Source organism: Petaurus breviceps, unplaced genomic scaffold, assembly GCF_028583685.1.
Source record: "Petaurus breviceps papuanus isolate PSGF00001 unplaced genomic scaffold, PetGlider_PUasm1.0 172, whole genome shotgun sequence".
Taxonomy (NCBI): Eukaryota; Metazoa; Chordata; class Mammalia; order Diprotodontia; family Petauridae; genus Petaurus; species Petaurus breviceps.
This window is the reverse complement of record NW_027185755.1, coordinates 977,188-994,639: the sequence shown is the minus strand read 5'-3', so window position 1 is coordinate 994,639 and position 17,452 is coordinate 977,188. Positions and strand designations below refer to the sequence as shown.

Here is a 17,452-nt window from a genome sequence, read left to right as displayed (position 1 = left end):
TACTGCTACTTCATTTAGTCCAACGTTACTCATTTTCCTGAGAAGGAAACTTGAGCCCCAAAGAAAAATGGTTTGCTCAGGGTCCTGGAGGTCAATGACAAAGCCAAGACTCCTAGCCTCATGAACCTAATGTTTATTCTTTTCCTATTACTCCACAGTGTCTTAGGAAAGCCCTCAGCATCCCTTTCAGTAAAGGCTGGAGCTCACCAGCCCCATGTCTCAGGATGGGTGGAGTTGGGCTTTAGAAGAAGGGTTCAGCAAGCCTTAGGGGCTCCTATAATGGGATAAGGGGGGACAATTGGATAAACAGAAAAAAATCCCATCTGAAATCTAAGGATTAGGGGATACTTCTCTCTGCTCTTATCATATCCAGGGTGGGGCTCTCATCCTAGGGGAGAAATCACGTACCAAGCAGATTGGCAAATAGCTGGGCCTGGGGCAAGGGAAGAAATCTCTCGCCTACACCCCCTCTCTGCCAAGCAGACACAGCATCTTGTGCAACAGGCTGTACCCAATGCCAGCCCTAGAAAGAGCTCTGAGATCTTTAGAACATTAAGTTCTTTGAGATCTCACAGTGATTCTAAGATCCTATTCTGAGATCATAGGATATACAACTCAAAGGGACCTTAGAAATTATCTAGCTCTGTGGGGTCATTTTGCAGAGAAGTTTGTTGAAGTTAAAAGTCTTCTTCAGTACCCTAAGATAACCCATCAGTGCTCTAGATTCTTTGAAATCTCCCTTTCTAGAAGTCCTGTAAGTGCTTGGAGAGTCCCAGGCTAGACTTGAGAATGAACAGGAATTCTTTTTTTTTTTTTGGGGGGGGGTAGGGAGGAAGGCAAGGCAACTGGGGTTAAGTGACTTGCCCAAGGTCACATAGCTAGTATGTCAAGTGTCTGAGGTTCAGGTCCTCCTGACTCCAGGGCTAACAAGAGTTCTTAAACTTGACTTTAAGATAGACAAGAATGGCATCTACACCAGTGCCATCCAAGTCCCCAAAGCAGTGGTGACTCTTCAGGTCCAAACACCTGGTATAGTAGATTCTGCAGCCACCTGAGTCTCCTCTCCAAGCTGGGAGTCTGGCCTGGCAGGAGATCAATCACTCAGGTCAGCAGTACTTCGGAAGAGTGGGGAAGTACCTTCTTCCTTCAAGGAACAAGGGGCATTTGGGACTGGGAGGGGAAGAGGGCCTGGCATTGGACCTTCTCTCCTTAAAAGAACCCCTATACATGTGGAACACTAGGTAAATTCTTTGAGCCTGTCATTTCCTCTGTTAAATGAGGGTAGTAGGGGAAATGATTTCTAAGGTCCTGTCCAACTCAAAATCCTATGATTCCAGGATTTCAGGGTGTCTTAGGACTTTAATATACTGAAGGATCTCAAAGAGCTTAATACATAAACCTCAAAAGCACTTTTAAATTCCAGAAGCAGCCGTGAGTTGTCCAATTAGGGTTACATTCCCGGGGAGGGTTCCCAGGAAATGAGACTGAGCATTTATTCTTTGAGGGTGGAGAACATTAAGGAAGGAAAAACAGAGAAAATAGATTGTAGAAGAGTCAGTCCACAGCCACAGTCACCAGTTGTGGGGAGTGTATTATTAAGTAAGGTTTGGGGCAAGGGTTTCTTCTGGAAGAAGGAGAATTGCACTTTAATTCAGAGAGACCTGGGTTTGAATACTTGATCTGTCACTTACTACCTCTGTGGCCTTAGCAACTCATTCCTTGTCTTTAGGCTTTTCCCCGCTCCATATCTCTCCCTCCTATAGAGAGCTATCCCTTATAACAAAGAATAAAGAAACAGCTCAACAAAGCAAGCACATTAACCAAGTTGGATAATATATGTAATTTTCCTCACCTGTAGTCTTCCATCTTTACAAAGGGAGAGAGTGCATTCTCTTATCTTCCTTGGGGCCAGGCTTGGATGGTGTTATTTTGAATTATTCAGCTGAGGGGTTTGTTTGTTTTGGCTGCTGTTGGTTTAAAAAGTCTTTATTTAATGTCTGTTATGGTCCAGGCATTCTTCTGGGAACTGGATATACAGAGACAAAACCAAGTCTTTTCTCTCAAGGAGCTTACATTCTATTGGGGAGAAATAGCAGGAACACAGACAAATATATATGCCAAAAATTTATACAAAACAAAGACCGTGGAGAAAGTCACTTCTCTGGGCTTCGGTATCCTTCTCTATAAATTGAGGAGTGGACTAGAAGATATTTAATATCCCTTCCATCTCTAATAAAACCTCTGAATCTGCGACTCTATCTGAGGAATCTTCACAGTGATGCCCCCTTTTCACCTCCCCTTGCTGCCAATGTGACTGCCTGGTCCTAATTCCTGACTGGTCCCATAGTGAGATTCCATAGTCCCAGAGCTGCTAGGTTCTAAGATATTGGTATAATCAGGATGGAGCCAGAAGATCAGGTTTTTCTTCTTAATGTCTGTCAAGCCCAGATTTTCATCCTTGCCCGCCTCCCTTGGTCCCTCCCAATGGGTTCCTCCCTGACTGCTCACCTGTAAGAGACTCACCTGCTCCTGCCTCCATGGCCAAAGGCAACCCAGCAGAGACATGGCCAGCATATTCTCATATCAGAGCTCTGAGGTCGATTGGTGTGAAAGCAATTTCCAGCACTCAGGTCTGGTGGCTGAGTTCTACAACACGGTGAGGCTGGGGGTGGTGAATCATTCTGGTGCTAGTCCAGAGCCTGGAACAAAGGTAAAGGCTCAGGATGCTACCAAGGTAGAAAGTGCGGGTGAGACTCTGGGACATCCTAATCTAACCTGGGTTTCTTGGGTAGCTCAGTCCTAGGGGCACCAGGGAGGGGATTTGAGTGTAAGGCAGGCACTGAACTGGGTGTGGGAGAGAATGGGATGAGGAAGCCTTGGCTCTAATCCCAGCTCTTCCATATATTGGCTATGTGACCTTGGACAAACCCCTTCCTCTCTCTGAGCCTGGACTCATAAAATCATAAAATATGATTTTATTTAAGGGCCATTGGAATGGTGCTTAGAGATCATTGAGTCTTATCCCTTCTAGTTCCGACATTTTATGAGTTTTGAGTCCAGAAAGGGAGAAATAGGGGTGGAGTGAGGGTTGTTGAGACCAATGCACACCAAGGGTTGGGGTGGGGTGGAGTTGAGCCAGACACTTACAGAGAGGTTCATTTATGCCTGAAGAAATTTCTTTTCGTCTTTTGGGCCAGGATAGATGATGGCCCCTTAGACCTGGTGTTTTCCATGGACCTCTATTAGTCCCACCCGGAGCTAGCAAAATCCCTTTCCATTCATTGGCAGCACACGGGGATGCCCTTAGAATGGTCTACAATTATTATCTCTAGTCTTCGGGATAACCTCCAAAACCTTTAACCTCTCACCTCATTCCTCTTTGTTCCTGGTGGTTGTAGCAGACATTTTAGGCTGATGTCAGGAAACTTGGGTTTGAGTCCTGATACTAGGATCTGACTCCTGAATCTCGTCTAGCTGTGTGATCTTGGACACATCACTGCCTTTCTGGGCTGCATTTTCCTTCTCTGTAAAATAAGAACAAAATATCACTTTATGTTATTTTCACAGGGTTGTTGATTTTTTAAATTTAAAGTTAGAGAGGAAGTGAGAAGTTATTGATTCACTCTCCTCTGTAACCTCTTGCTGTCTCTCCTCTCCTCTCTTCTTCCACCTGGAAGTTCTTCCCTTGTCCTCTAAGACAGAGTTTGGTAATAGCATGGGCTTTATCTCCAAGAGTGAGTTGGGTAGCATGAAACCAGCTGTCCTCTCCTTCCAAGGCAACCTGGAGATCAGGTATACATGTTTCTTAGGCTGGTGGCCAGGGGCACAGATCAAGAAGAGTTCAAATAGGGAGGGATGGGTCAGAGGAAGCTAGCGTGCTCAGAAAAGCCTTCCTGGAGGAGGAAAGACTTGAAAAACTGCTGAAAACTGGAGAGGAGAAGATGAACGACTCTGGGTAGCCACAAAAGACAGAACCAGGAGTGGAAGGGGGTGAATGGGGCAGTGATGGGGAAATTTCTAACAATTAGAGCTGTCTCACAGTGGACTGGGCTTTCTCTCTCACTGAGGGGAAAAAAAAAAAACTTGGACTGACTGCCTTCTCAAGAAGACCGTGGAAGAAATTCCACCTTAGGTATAAAGTTGACCTTGCTGACATGAGATCTTTCTCTTTAAGCTCTTAGAGATAGCATTGCTTGATAGAAAAGAGACTAGATATTGAAGTAGAGGACCTAGATCCAAATCCCAATTTTCTGCTTATTAGCAGTGTGACCTTGGATAAGTCATTTCTCTATTTCTGGGTCTCAGTTTACCTATTTCTGAAATGAAATACTTGGACTAACTAGATGGTCTCTTCGAATACTGAATCTTAATTATCCTATATTAATTAGGATATTTAAAAAATCCTATATTAATCTTCTTTTTTCCCTTTTGGAGGGCCATGGGGTTAAGTAACTTGCCCAAGGTTACACGGCTATATTAATCTTAAATATCCTATATAAACCAAATCATTATCTTATAAATCAGTAAGGTGCTCTAGATGGGGGATAGAAGCTGAGAAAATGTGGGGAGGGAAGCATATCTAAGCCTAGAGAGTGTGGAGGGACTGGGTGAAAGAAGAGTTAGAAGGTGGTGGGGACTAGAGTGACAAAGGGCCTTAAATGCCAGTCTTGAGAAACATCTGCCCATAAACCACTTAAGTTTGATCATCAGGGTATGGCCCACCACAGACCTAGATCTGAGACTGTGGCTTTAGGACATGACCCAGTAAAGTCTGACAGCATCACAGATCCGAGATCCCAGGGCTGCCAGATGGGCCCCACTGCCCAGCTGCTCTCGTCTCCTTGTTTCTCAGTGACTCAGACAGTTCTCAAACTGGTCAGAGAGAAGCCCAGCCCTGCTAAGTCTGAGGAATCTCAATCTAGAGAAGAAACACAGCAGATCAATGGCAGAGAGACTGGACCAGAATTCAGGTCCAATCCAGTGTTGTTATTCAGTTGTTTCAGACATATCTGACTTTTCGTGACCCCATTTGGGGTTTTCTTGGCAGAGATACTGGAGGTTTGCCATCTCCTTTTCCTGCTCATCTTACAGATGGGGAAACTGAGGCAAACAGGTGAAGTGACTCGCCTGGGATCAGACAACTAGTAAATGTCTGAGGCCGGATTTGAACTCAGATCTTTCTGACTCAGCCCCAGCTCTCTACCCATGGTGCCACCTAGCTGCCCAACCTATACCCACACAGCAATTCCCTCTACTATATTTCCATAAAGTGCTCCTCTATGACAGGAGGCTCGCTACCTATCAATACAGCTTGTTTCACTCTGAGGTGGTTCAGCAGCTCCAGTCCTACCTGCAGCCTTGATTCAGGATAGACTGGGGGAAGACAGAGCAGGAGAGCCAGGGGACTGAGTCTGGAAGCCAACAGCACAGTGGGGAGATGTGACCCACTGGGAATACTTTGGGACAGCTTTTAAAAAAAATCAAGGAGCTATCCAATCAGATGCCAAATTAATTCTAACCAGGGGCCCTACTAGACTACTAGAAGCAGTGTTGGCTCAGCAGAAAGACCAGAGCTTCAATCTCAGCCCAGCCACTTCCTAGCTCTGTGACCTTGAGGAATTCACTTCACTTATGGGCATCAGCTTCTTCATCTGTAAAATGAGATGAATTAGACTATCTCTAAGGTGTCTTTCAGCATATGTGATTATCTGTGATCATGTGGACAAGATCTGAGAAGAGAAATGAGGGAGAGATTCCCGGGGCATTCAGTGCTCAGATCAGTCAGTCAACAAGCGTTTGTAGCAGGCACTCTGCCAAGCTTGGAATACAAAGGAAGGTAAAAAACAAAACCCCAAAACAAGGAACCTATAGAGGCTTCAAGTCAGGAGGAACCTCGAAGTGTGTCCAGTCTAACTCTTACTTGTGCAGGAATGCCCTGGCAATATTCCCAACAAGCAAGCACTCATCCAGATGCCATTGGAATGCTTCCAGTGAGAGAGAGCTCTCGGCCTCCTAAGGACATCTATGCCCTTTTTGGACGGCTCTGGTAGGAAGTAAACTCTTCCACTCTGAAACATCACAGCCAATTCTGTCCTCTGAGACTGAGCTGAATAAATTAAACCTTCTGGGTGACAGCTCTCCAATCCAGTCCAAGATGAATGCTGCCACCAAGGGGATAGCTAGGTGGCTCAGTGGAGAGAGTGCTGACCCTGGAGTCAGGAAGACCTGCATTCAAATCCGGCCTCTGACACATATTAGCTGTGTGACCCTGGGCAAGTCAATTAACTTTGTCTGCCTCAGTTTCCTCAACTATAAAATGGGGATAACGATAGCACCTGTCTCCCAGGCTGTTGTGAGGATCAAATGAGATAATATTTATAAAATGTTTAGCACATAGTAGGTATTGTATGAATGATAGCCATTATTATCTCCAGTTCCTTCAATGAATCCTTATTTGGCATAGTCTCTGGTCTTTTCACCACTGTGGTTTGTTCTCTTTATACACTCCAGATTTTCAATATTCTTCTTAAAATGTGCCCTCAGAATTCCAAACAGGAATGCAGATGAGATTCTGACCAGGGTGGGACTTGAGCGGGGCCTCTAAAGATGGCTAGGTCTGTCTAGTTCGCTAGAAAATCTTCCTAAGCACCCACCCTCTGGGTGAACCTGTACTTAACACTGACTGTTCCTATGGAATCCTGGGACTATGAACTCCCAGAGGTAGAAACTGGATTGTCATCCAGGGCCTAGCACATAATACTCTGTAAGACCTAGGATCTCACAGATGCCTCTGCTTCTTCTACTGATGTAGATCCCAACCTATACAAATCTCATCATGTGGGATTCTTTTTTTTTTTTTTTTTTGCTTTTTGGAGGGGGGAAGGTAGGGCAATTGGAGTTAAGTGACTTGCCCAAGGTCACACGGCTAATTTTGTTTTGTCTGAGGCCGGATTTGAACTGAGGTCCTCCTGACTCTAGGGCTGGTGCTCTATTCACTGCGCCACCTAGCCACCCTGATCATGTGGGATTCTTGTCTGTATCTCCCCATACATACTTAACTGAGGTTTTGCCCAATGCATTGTAGTGATTCCTCCTGTTCTTTCAAATCCTCTAGATACCAATGCAGTGCTCAGCCAATCCATCTGTTATCTATCTACCTCTTTTTCTGGTCACAAATATCATAATTTAATTATTCTATTTTCATTAATATTTTATTTTTTACATTTCCAAATATACCTGCCTTCCCACTCACTCACTCTTCTCTACCCCTAAAGAAAGCCAGTTACAGTAAAAACAATCCACACAGTGACCAAATCTGACAGTATATTCAATGTTCTGTACTTATAGACCTCTTCAAGGGAAGGAGAAAGAGAAGAGGAAGGTATGTTTCCTTAGCTTTCATCTGGTTTGGTTATACATATGTTTTCTCAATGACATATCTTCATTGGAAACATGATGCGGCCTGCTTAAACCCACCATGCATCTTTTTTATTGCCTTTTGGAAAACCTGTAAATGTGATCCTTCTGAGATCATGATGTTCCTCTGCTTGGAGTCACATGGCATTGCCAGAAGATTATCATGGTTAAGGTGATATTAGCTTTTGTGGCAGCAAACACTAAAAGTGCTCAGCCATCCCATCCAGCCTGATTTCTCCCTATTCAATCTAGACCCAGCTCATTATCCATTGGGAGGGCCTCTCTGAGATCTGTGTCCTAATGGACTAACTCAATCGTCTTCATGTCATAAAATGGGAAATATATAGTTTTCATCCATTTTGTTTTTCCATTGCGGATGATTAGAGCAATGCCATTCAAATGATTATAAATTTCATTGGTAAGTCTTCATGATATTTTGGGATCTGGTTCAATTTATCCATTCTCATCACTAAATAGTAATAGTACTTGGAGACTCTTCTCATCAAAAGACAATGTTTCTTTTATTTAGACACAGAGCAAAGTGTTCTCCATGACAGTGAGAAATACTTTTGGTGGACATAATTATTTTATACCTTACTTGATGATGGAACTCAATGGACATTAAAGAAAACTATCTTTGTGGTCTCACCTGTCATGAAATGTATTTAAACAACTTTTCTTTTTTATTATTATGAACTTGGCAGATAAAAACAATTATGATCATTTCTCAAAGGAAAGCTAAAAAAAGGTTATATAAGAAATCTGTAATCTTATGCTGTAAAGGGTTTTTTTCCCCCACATGGCAAATTTAACATAGTAGTTCCAAAAAGGTTCTGCTTGTCTGTACCTCTAAATTTCCTTCTGCTCCCTTTGGTGTAGTTTTTAAAAATGTTTGATTCATTTATTTTTTCTTTTTTTTCAGTCATCACCATCACTACTCTCTTTCTCTTCCCTGTAGCTGACCTTCCATCCAAAAAATAAAATTCTCTCCCTTGTGAGAAAAAAATGTGGTCAAACAAACACAAATTTACCACTTGGCCCTGTCAGAAATCCTGAGTCATTTGGCATCTCTAGTACATTAGCCCTCTGTCAAGGGGCAGGAGAAGATTTATCTCCCTGAGTTCAAATCTGACCTCAGACACTCCCTAGCTGTGTGATTCAGGGCAAGTCACTTAACCCGTCTTGCCTCAGTTTCCTCATTTATAAAATGAGCTGGAGAAGGAAATGGCAAACTGCTCTAGTATCTCTGCCAAGAAAACCCCAAATGGGGTCACACAGAGTCAGACAGGGCTGAAAAACAACTACACAGCAACAACAGGAAGTGACCATCCGGGCTCTGCTTGAAGACCTCCAAGAAGACAATCCCATGACTTGTCAAGGCAATCCATTCCATTTTTAGTCAGCTAGAACTGCCAGGAAGTGTTTCCTCATAGCAAGTCCAAATTTGTGTTGCTTCAACTTTCACCTGCGGCTCCCTCTGGGGCCAAACAGAGCAAGTCCAATCTTTCCTCCATACAACAGGCTTTCAGATGGTTGAACAGAACCACTGTGGCCTCTGAGTCTTCTCTTCCCCAGGTCAAACAAGTCCAAGCCTTGCAACTGATCTTCATATAATGTACCTAAGGCCCTTAGCCATCCTGGGTGCCCTCCTCTGGAAGCTCCCCAGCTTCCCAGTGTGCCCCAAACCAAACACAATAGGAGGACAAAAGACAGAGGGACTATTAGGTCTTAATGCCTGGAAATCCAATGCTTCTCAACGCAGCCCAGGGTTACATTAGTCTTTTGGGATTCCACATCTTGCTGTTGATTCATATGAAGTTTATACTCCACTAAAATGCTCAGATTTTTTTTTTGTTCAGACAAACTACTCTCTAACCATATCTACCAAATCCTATACTTGTAAAGCTGGTATTTTATACCCAGATGTAAGACTTGACATTTAGTTCTATTCGGTTTCATATGTTTAAATTTAGTCCACTGCTCTAACCTGACACTAAATGATATTTCTTCACAGGGTAAACAACAACAAATAATATTTATATAGTACTCACTATGTACCACATTCTGTGCTAAGTGCTTTACAATTATTATCTCCTTTGATCTTCACAATAATCCTGTGAGGTAGGTATTATAATTATCTCTATTTTATAGATGAGGAAACTGAGGCAGACTGAGGTTAAGTGACTTGTGCAAGGTCACACAGATAGTGAGGTGTCTGAGGCTGGATTTCAACTCAGAGCTTTGTAACTACAGATTTGGTCCTCTATCCACTCTGCTCCTTAGCTGCCACAACAACAAAAACAGTTCCTCCCAACTCACAATTTTAGAGTACAGACCAGGTAAAAAAAGCTTTATTGTTATTACAAACCATGGCTGGGAGAGGCAGCAGGTAACTAATAGTTTTCTCTGACAATATGTTTTTGACCACTTCCTCTGTCAGTCAAGTAGCCTCTGATTACAAGTCATTCCCCATTAGTATAAAGAGATTACAAATGAAAGACGGTTAGGCTGCAAACTCCTTGCAGCAGATCTTGGATGTGGGACAGGGCAGCTTAGTTCTTCCAAGTCAAAAGAGGGGCTTCTTTCCCTGTTAAAAAATGTTAAACAGGATGGGGCCAAGCACAGGTCGCTGAGGCCCTGCATGAAAATCTCCTGCCACATTGACCTTGAACCATTGCCAACTACTCTTGGAATCTGAAAACACGATGGGAGGGAGTGACAGGCCTGTTAATAGATTGACAGATGGGTTTGCAACTGATGACTTGGGACATAACCAACAGCTTGAGAGACAGATTTCTGTTTTGTGTGACAGGTGAGTGGAGGAATTTTTGTGTTGGATCTCCCAACTTGACCTTGTCCATGGCTGTTATTTCACAGATCAGCAATGTCTCCTTCTTCATCATTGGGCCTCTCATGTTGTACCTTATGCATCCTTATGCCCAGAAACGCTCCCTCATCATGCAACTGCCCTGGGTCCTCTACATTTTAGTAGGTATGTTAGTCCCACCCCTTGGATACTCTGGTCATTTCTCTGGTTATAGGACCTTTTAATCAGTGTCTCCCCAGATCTGGGAGCCCCCTTCTTGATGTTTCCCTGACATAGGGACCTCTGGTTATCATCTTTCTAGTCCTGATCAGTGTCTCCCTGCTTCTGGGATCCTCTGGTCAGGTTCCCCTTTATCCGGGGGTCCCATGGTGAGTATTTCCCTGACCCTGAGGTCCCCAACCCATATCTCCCTGGCTCTAGCATCCCCTAGTCAGTGTCACTCCAACCCATCATTCCCCATAGATCAGAATTTCCCAGAATCTGGAGACAACTGGTCAACGTTTGTCCTTGGGTCCTTGGAACCAGGCAGATGGTGCTTAGCTATTTGTAATGGAAATAAACCTGGAATTGCCATTTATTGACCTTTCCCCTTTTCTGGACCTCAGTTTCCTAATTTGTAAAAGGAGTTTGGATTTCTGAGGTCACTTCCAGCTATAAGATCTAAGTCCTATGATCCTATCAATATTATGGACCTAGAAAGTCTGGAAACATTCCCCCATCCCACCCTTCCAGAAAACAGGAATTATTGATTCTGTTCTGGTAGGGGAAAAGAATGGGAATCAGCAAAGACTTCTTTGAGGACTAAGAAGTGCCAAAGTTCAGACCTCTGAATCTTGTTGGTTCTAGGCCTATTCTCTGTGTACTTCCACAGTACACTGAGTTTCTTGGGGCAGATCCTGGATGAGCTGTCCATCCTCTGGCTGCTGGCAACATGCTATTGTATCTGGTTTCCTTGCTGCTACTTTCCTGCTTTCTTGAAGAAGGACAGGTATTAAGGGAGGTGGCCAGCTTGGGCCTTTGCCTTCTGCTCTTCCTGACTGTATCCTTCTTCCTCTGGGCTACAGGTTCTACTTCACTTGCATGATCCTGTTCATCTCAATCATGACCACCTTCCTGGCCTTCCTAAAGCCGATTGTCAATGCCTACGTGCTCAACTCCATCGCGATACACATTTGCTACTTTGTGAGGATGGAGTACAAGAAGTGAGTGAGAACTTTGTAACTACAGATCTGGTCCTCTATCCACTCATTCAATCACTTCCGTATTTCTGAGACCTGCCTCCATATTCCTGGTCACTCTCCCTGAAGTAACCTCCAGGTTTCCTTCTTCTTCTTCTCCCACAAGGAAGGGAGGGAGGGAGAGAGGGAAGGGAGGGAGGGAGGAAGGAAGGGAGTGATCACAATTGTGTGCACTGAGACCCCAACCCCCCAAATCCTCCCACTTTGTCAATATACCAACACAGAGACAAAGACCTTGTCAAAGCACAGAACCACTAACAGGATCAAAGGATTTTAAGTTGGAAAGGGTTCAAGAGGTCATTTCATCTAAACCCCTCATTTTACAGATAAAAGTGAAAAGACAGACAAACAGACATGCATATGCCCCTCTCCCCCTACCCCTTCAGACACATAGAAAAACAAACCCATGAAACTTCACAGATACTACCACATGCTCCCAAGAATGGCATCCTCCCACACCTAGGAGCTTGGTTCTCCCCGTATTGGTTCCCTCACCCTTTATCTCTGGTTGGGGGAGGTTACATTCTGGGAATTGGCACTATACAACCTAGTCTCCATATGATCCGCAGGAAAAACGCTCAAGTGAATCATATGATCATTGTGTCTGTGGCCTGGTGGTTACTGGCTCTCTCTGTCTGGATATCTGACCGAGTGTTTTGTACCTTCTGGCAGCAGATCAATTTCGCCTATTTGCACAGCTTCTGGTAAGGGACAAACTGGGCCTAGGGTCAGGGGTTGGGGCATCCCCTAGCGTCCCCTATGAAGCCTCAGCAGTCTGAGAGGTTGCAAATATGGAAGAGTCCCCAGTAATGGGCACGGTGGGAGTTTCCTGGAGAGACTGAGAAAAGGGTAAGTTTATGAGGTTTCAGGGGTTTCAGGAGAAATTAGGAGGATCTGGGATTATGGCAGTTTGGAGGGAGTCCTATGGGATGGGGAGTCTTTAGGAAGCGTGAATTTGTAGAGGTTTAGGATTGCCCTTACTTCTTTTATCTGTTCCTCTAGGCACATCTTTATCAGCTTGGTGTTCCCATATGTAGTGGTTATCTTAGTCCTTCTGGATGGCCATTATGAGATGTCGGATAACTCTCTGGAAGTCCACTACTGGCCTCATGATGAATGGTTTGTGGGCTTGCCCTATGTGACCTTAAAGGGCAAGAAGACCAACAGTGTAGACAAGAGTTGCTGATGGCCCCAGGGCTTGGAATAGCAAGTCTGTGGGGCCAATGGGACCAGGTAGGAGCATCTGGGTTAAGGAAGGAACCATATCTCCAGTAGACAAATACCTCGGGCTGCCTTTGGTCTCGTTCAAGGGTGGGGAACCTGAGGCCTAGAGGCCACAAGTTCCCCACCCCTGTTGATACCCTGGCACTAAAGGAAGCAGAATTGGGGTTCAGAGTACTTTATTCCCATGTTATAAGAACCACCCCCTCCAGGAAAGGAAACAACTGGGCAGGCTATAGATGGGAAGGGACCCTTAGCAATCGTGTCCATGATGTCTATGGGTACAGTGGAATGGACATTGAACTTGGGGTCACAGGACCAGGGTTTGAATCCTGGCTCAGTCACTAACTTACCATCTCATCATGGGAAAGTCAATTTATCTCTCTGAACCTCTTAGGTTCCTTCCACTTCTAAGTCTTATCATCCTTATGACCCTAGACTCTCTACTTGGCTTCATATGTTTCTCCAGCTTCCACATACATACACATGTACACACACAAGCTGGCCTGAGGCCTGGTACAGCACATACATGCATACAAATGGATGTTGAGTCTCATCTCTGACATTAACTCACTGTGGGACCTTGACTTAATGATCTCTAACGGTCCTTCCAGCTCTAAATCCTCTTGTGCCTTCTGTGATATTAAGAACAGTGTCGGGGTGGCTAGGTGACACGGTGAATAGAGCACCAGCCCTGGAGTCAGGAGGACCTAAGTTCAAATCCAGCCTCAGACACTTAACACAAAAACTAGCCGTGTGAGCTTGGGCAAGTCACTTAAGCCCAATTGCCCTACCTTCCCCCCCTCCAAAAAGCAAAAAAAAAAAAAAAAGAACAGTTTCTAGTGAGGAAAACCTCATCTCTCTGAGGTGTGGCAGAGACAAAAGGAGAAGGGGACAGAATAGGGATTTTGAGTCAGGAGACCTGAGTTCTTGTCCTGCATCTATTGTGTGTGACCCTAGACAAGTCCCTTCCCCTATCTGGACCTCAGAATCCCTATCTATAAACAAGTAAATTGAACTAGATTTCTCAGCTCCCTTGTAAGTCTCAATCCCATGAAATCCTCACCTTGTACCTACAGAGGTCTTACCTGTGGTCCTTACTCTCCTTTTTCTCTTCTATTCTCCCACTCCTCTCAGATTTCCCCCATACATTTCCCTCCTCTACATCTAATATTTCTCTTCCGCTGTTTAGCCTTTGATGCTGGTGGATGTTGGATGGTAAGGGTAGTCTGGGAAGGGGGGATGGACAGGAGAAATCATAAGCTCCAAGAAGATCCTTGCCGGAGATTGGATGAGGATAGCACCTGTGTTTGAGTTGGTCAGGGACCCATCACTCACAGGACTTCATGGCCTCCATATCAACATTCAATCATTTCCATGTTTCTGAGACCTCTGTCCATATTCCTGGTCACTCTTCCCTAAGTAACCTGCAGGCTTCCTCCCTCTTTCTCGCCCACAACATCTCTCCCTCCCAGATTAACAGTACTGCAGAATCTTAGAGTTGGAATGAGGCCATCTGAGCAGGAATGGCATCCCTAACAAGTGGGACACCCAGGCTGGTGACCCTAGCTGATGCTCCTTAACTCCAAAGGACCTAACTGTCTTCTTAGCATTCCCTCATTGTCCCCCTGTGTCACCCAGTCCTCTCTCCTCAGTATCTACCTTTCTCCTCAGTGTACCTGACCAGAGCATCACAAGAATCCTTGAGTCTTGGAACTGGCACAAACTACAGAAGGTCATGTACCTGAGCAGGAATTCTCTCTCCACTGTTTCCAGAAGTGACCATCCATCTCCAGGGATGAGGAATCCAGCTCCTTCTGAATCAGCACCATCTACTTTGGGATAGCCCAGAGTTTGGGGAATTTTTCTTTTCAATGAATGAAAATCTTGCCTTGAAATGATGGCATTTGCTCCTGCTTTCCCATATGTGGTCAAGTGGAGCAGCTCTTAGTCAATCTCATATTTGAAGATGGTTCTCATGTCCGTTCTAAATCTTCCATCTCTAAGCTAAGTATCTTCAGTTCCTTCAAATGATTCTCCTATGACAGAGTCTCCCGTCCTTTTATCATCCTAAGCTCCCCCTCTTGGGACCTAACCCAGTTTGTCAATTTTTTTTGTTGTTGTTTTTACAAAAGATTGTCCCAGAACTGAACATAACAATGGAAAGAATTCTGGGATTTGAAGGCAAAGGACCTGGGTTCAAATCCTGGCTCTGCTATCTTTTATTTGTGTGACCTTGGGCAAGTCACTTCCCTCTTGGGCCTTTGTTTCCTCTCTATAAAATGGAGTTAAATTAGATGACCCCTGAGGTCATGATCAACCTTCAGTCTAGGATCCTATGTAACAGATGGGAGATCTCAGCAAGGTGGCTGTCCCTTGTTCTCGATACTGCTCTTCAGTGAAGACAACATAAGGCTGCTCTCCTTCCTCCAGGTCACCCTCTAGTGCTTCCTCATGATGTAGAGGCATCCCCAGGCCCTCAAAGGCTCTTAGTAGGACAGTATAACTTCTCTTAGTTCCTACCAAACTAGGAAGGCTTTCTGGACAGGCTTAGGCATAATAGACATGAGTCTGGAGAGCCCAATCTAGCTGAATGTGGAAGGGGTACCACCAAGTAGGTGGCAGAGTGATGCATGTTTTGTTCACAAAAGAATCTTAAATACTATCTACTATGTTACAGAAGAATTGCAATATGCTACCTTGTGCGAATATTCCCTGCCCCAAAAAATAACCTGTTCTGAAAAAGTATTGGACTAACATCAAATATTGCTTTAGTTTGGGGTTTTTTTGTTGAGCTCAAAATGCATTAAAACCTTTATACAAATTGTTCATTTGTTCGTTAATTCATCCATCCACCCATCCATTCATCAATGCCTCCCCAATCAGTGATTATACAGCTGAATTTCCTTTTCAACCCAAGTGTGGAACTTTAAATTTATCCCTATTAAATATTATATTCTCCTACAAAAGAACTCTTTCGTGCTTTGTTGTGATATGAACCTTGGGTCCTTGAAGGTCACTCCAGTGGAATACAAGCTCTGGTGGGCTATTCCAAGCTGGAAAATACAAGCCTAATATCCAAGCACCTGCCTAGCAGAGTGTGGCATGTATGGTCATTGAAGCGTTGGCCACCAGGTAACAAATACATTGGTTGTTGACACTAGTGAAAGAAACCATCCACTAATGGTGTGCAGCCTGCATCCATGGAGGGAGTCCTGCCATGAATAAATGGACAGATCTTGGGGAGTATCATCGTCATGTTCATTTTATTCAATTCTGCCCATCCTCCTGGGCTTGTTGAGATCTTCTTGGAGCCTGATTCTACAGTCCAGCATATTAGCTACCTCTTCTAGCTTTGTATTGAGTGCACCATCCAAGCAGTCAATAAAAATAATTAGCAGCTCATGGCCGAGGAATAACTCCTGGGCTACTTTTCTAGAGACCTCACTCCAAGATGATATCAATTCATTAACTACTAGGCCTTTCCTGGATATCCCCTCTGATCTCTGCAAGATTTCCCCTTCCCTTCTCCAGTGTCTCGTCTCTCTTTAATGTCCCGTTCACCTCAGTCTTCCAGTCTAATGCAGAGTTCTCTCTCTCTCCAGTGTTCTCAACCATCTCCTTTAGTTTTCCCCTTCCTTTCCATGTTCCCTTCCACCCCCAGTGTCCCTTCTCTCCATCAGTGACCTCCTTTCTCCCTCTGCTCTCCAGTATTCCCTCTCAATTCAATTCAGCAAATGTTTACTAAGCAAGGTTCTGTGCTTAGTACTGTGCACAAAAAGAAATGAAAACAACATTGCTTTCAAAAATGTATGCAAATGGGCATGCTCCAAAGGAGACTGACATAGGAGCCAAGGAGAGGTACAGGCAAAGCGCTATGAGAAATCTGAGGAAGGAGAGACCACTTTCACCAAAGATGGCAGAGTCCAAGGAAGGCTTCACAGAGCAGGCGGCATGTGATGAGGCTTTGAAGGAAGGAGAAGGGCCTTCAATAGTCAGATGGGTCAAGTTCATTCTGAGTCTGGAAGACAGAGGAAGTGAAGGCACAGAGATGGGAGAGGGCAGAACAAGCACATGGGGTGGGAAGTAGTGTAGCTTTGTGGAAGAAGTCAAGGGAGACCACGTGAAATGAGGCTGAAAAGTCAGCAAACATTTATTAAGTACCTACTATGTACTGGGCATTATGCTAAGTATTGGCAATCTAAAGAAAGGCAAAGACAGATCCCACCCTCAAGGAGTTCAACGGGAGAGACAACATGAAACAACAAAAAACTCTATACAGACAAACTATGTGCAGGAAAAATTGAAAACACTCAGCAGAGAGAGGGCATTCGAGTTAAGGTCAGTTGGAGGGCTTCAAATGACAAGAGAGGAAGCTTATACTTTATTTGGTAGATAACACAGGGAAGGGATCTGTGTTGATGGGTGACATTTATTTACATAATTATACACTGGAAATATTGCTCAGGTAGCAAAGTGAGGGATGCATTGGAGAGGGGGAGAAGCTGGAGGCAGGAAGCTCACTTTGAAGGCTGTTATAATAATAATGCAAATGAGAGACAATGGGCATCTAAAGTAGGATGCTCACAGTGGGTAGGGAGAGGAGGGGCCTGATGAAGAAGATACTGTAGGGGTAGATTAATGGGACTTGGCAACTGATTGGGTGTGGACAATGAGAGAAAGACAGAGAGAGCAACAGAGAGACAGAGACAGAAAGAAAGGAAGAGAGAAAGGGACAGAGACAGAGAGA

At 44.4% G+C, this 17,452-nt stretch overlaps 1 protein-coding gene across 2 annotated transcripts; it reads left to right on the top strand.

Annotated features, from left to right (window-relative positions):
• Positions 1-2,470: 2,470 nt before the first annotated feature.
• Positions 2,471-15,674, top strand: ACER1 (alkaline ceramidase 1). Of its 2 annotated transcripts, XM_069082870.1 has the most exons (8): positions 2,521-2,656; positions 9,431-9,537; positions 10,294-10,408; positions 11,090-11,231; positions 11,308-11,445; positions 12,051-12,185; positions 12,484-12,714; positions 14,377-15,674. In XM_069082870.1, exons 3-7 carry the CDS (start codon positions 10,330-10,332, stop codon positions 12,665-12,667), a joined length of 678 nt encoding a protein of 225 aa, XP_068938971.1. In that variant the 5' UTR covers positions 2,521-2,656; positions 9,431-9,537; positions 10,294-10,329; the 3' UTR covers positions 12,668-12,714; positions 14,377-15,674. The 2 variants fall into 2 exon arrangements, with proteins under 2 accessions (XP_068938970.1, XP_068938971.1); XM_069082869.1 differs by lacking the exon at positions 9,431-9,537 and having other exon boundaries at positions 2,471-2,656.
• The last annotated feature ends 1,778 nt before the right edge of the window (positions 15,675-17,452 follow it).

Excerpts from the sequence above, each read along its gene's own strand:
- ACER1 (XM_069082869.1), top strand. The coding sequence starts at position 2,564 with ATGGCCAGCATATTCTCATATCAGAGCTCTGAGGTCGATTGGTGTGAA. Across the intron at positions 2,657-10,293 it reads TGGCTGAGTTCTACAACACG|ATCAGCAATGTCTCCTTCTT; the intron begins GTGAGGCTGGGG and ends GTTATTTCACAG. Across the intron at positions 12,186-12,483 it reads GCCTATTTGCACAGCTTCTG|GCACATCTTTATCAGCTTGG; the intron begins GTAAGGGACAAA and ends CTGTTCCTCTAG.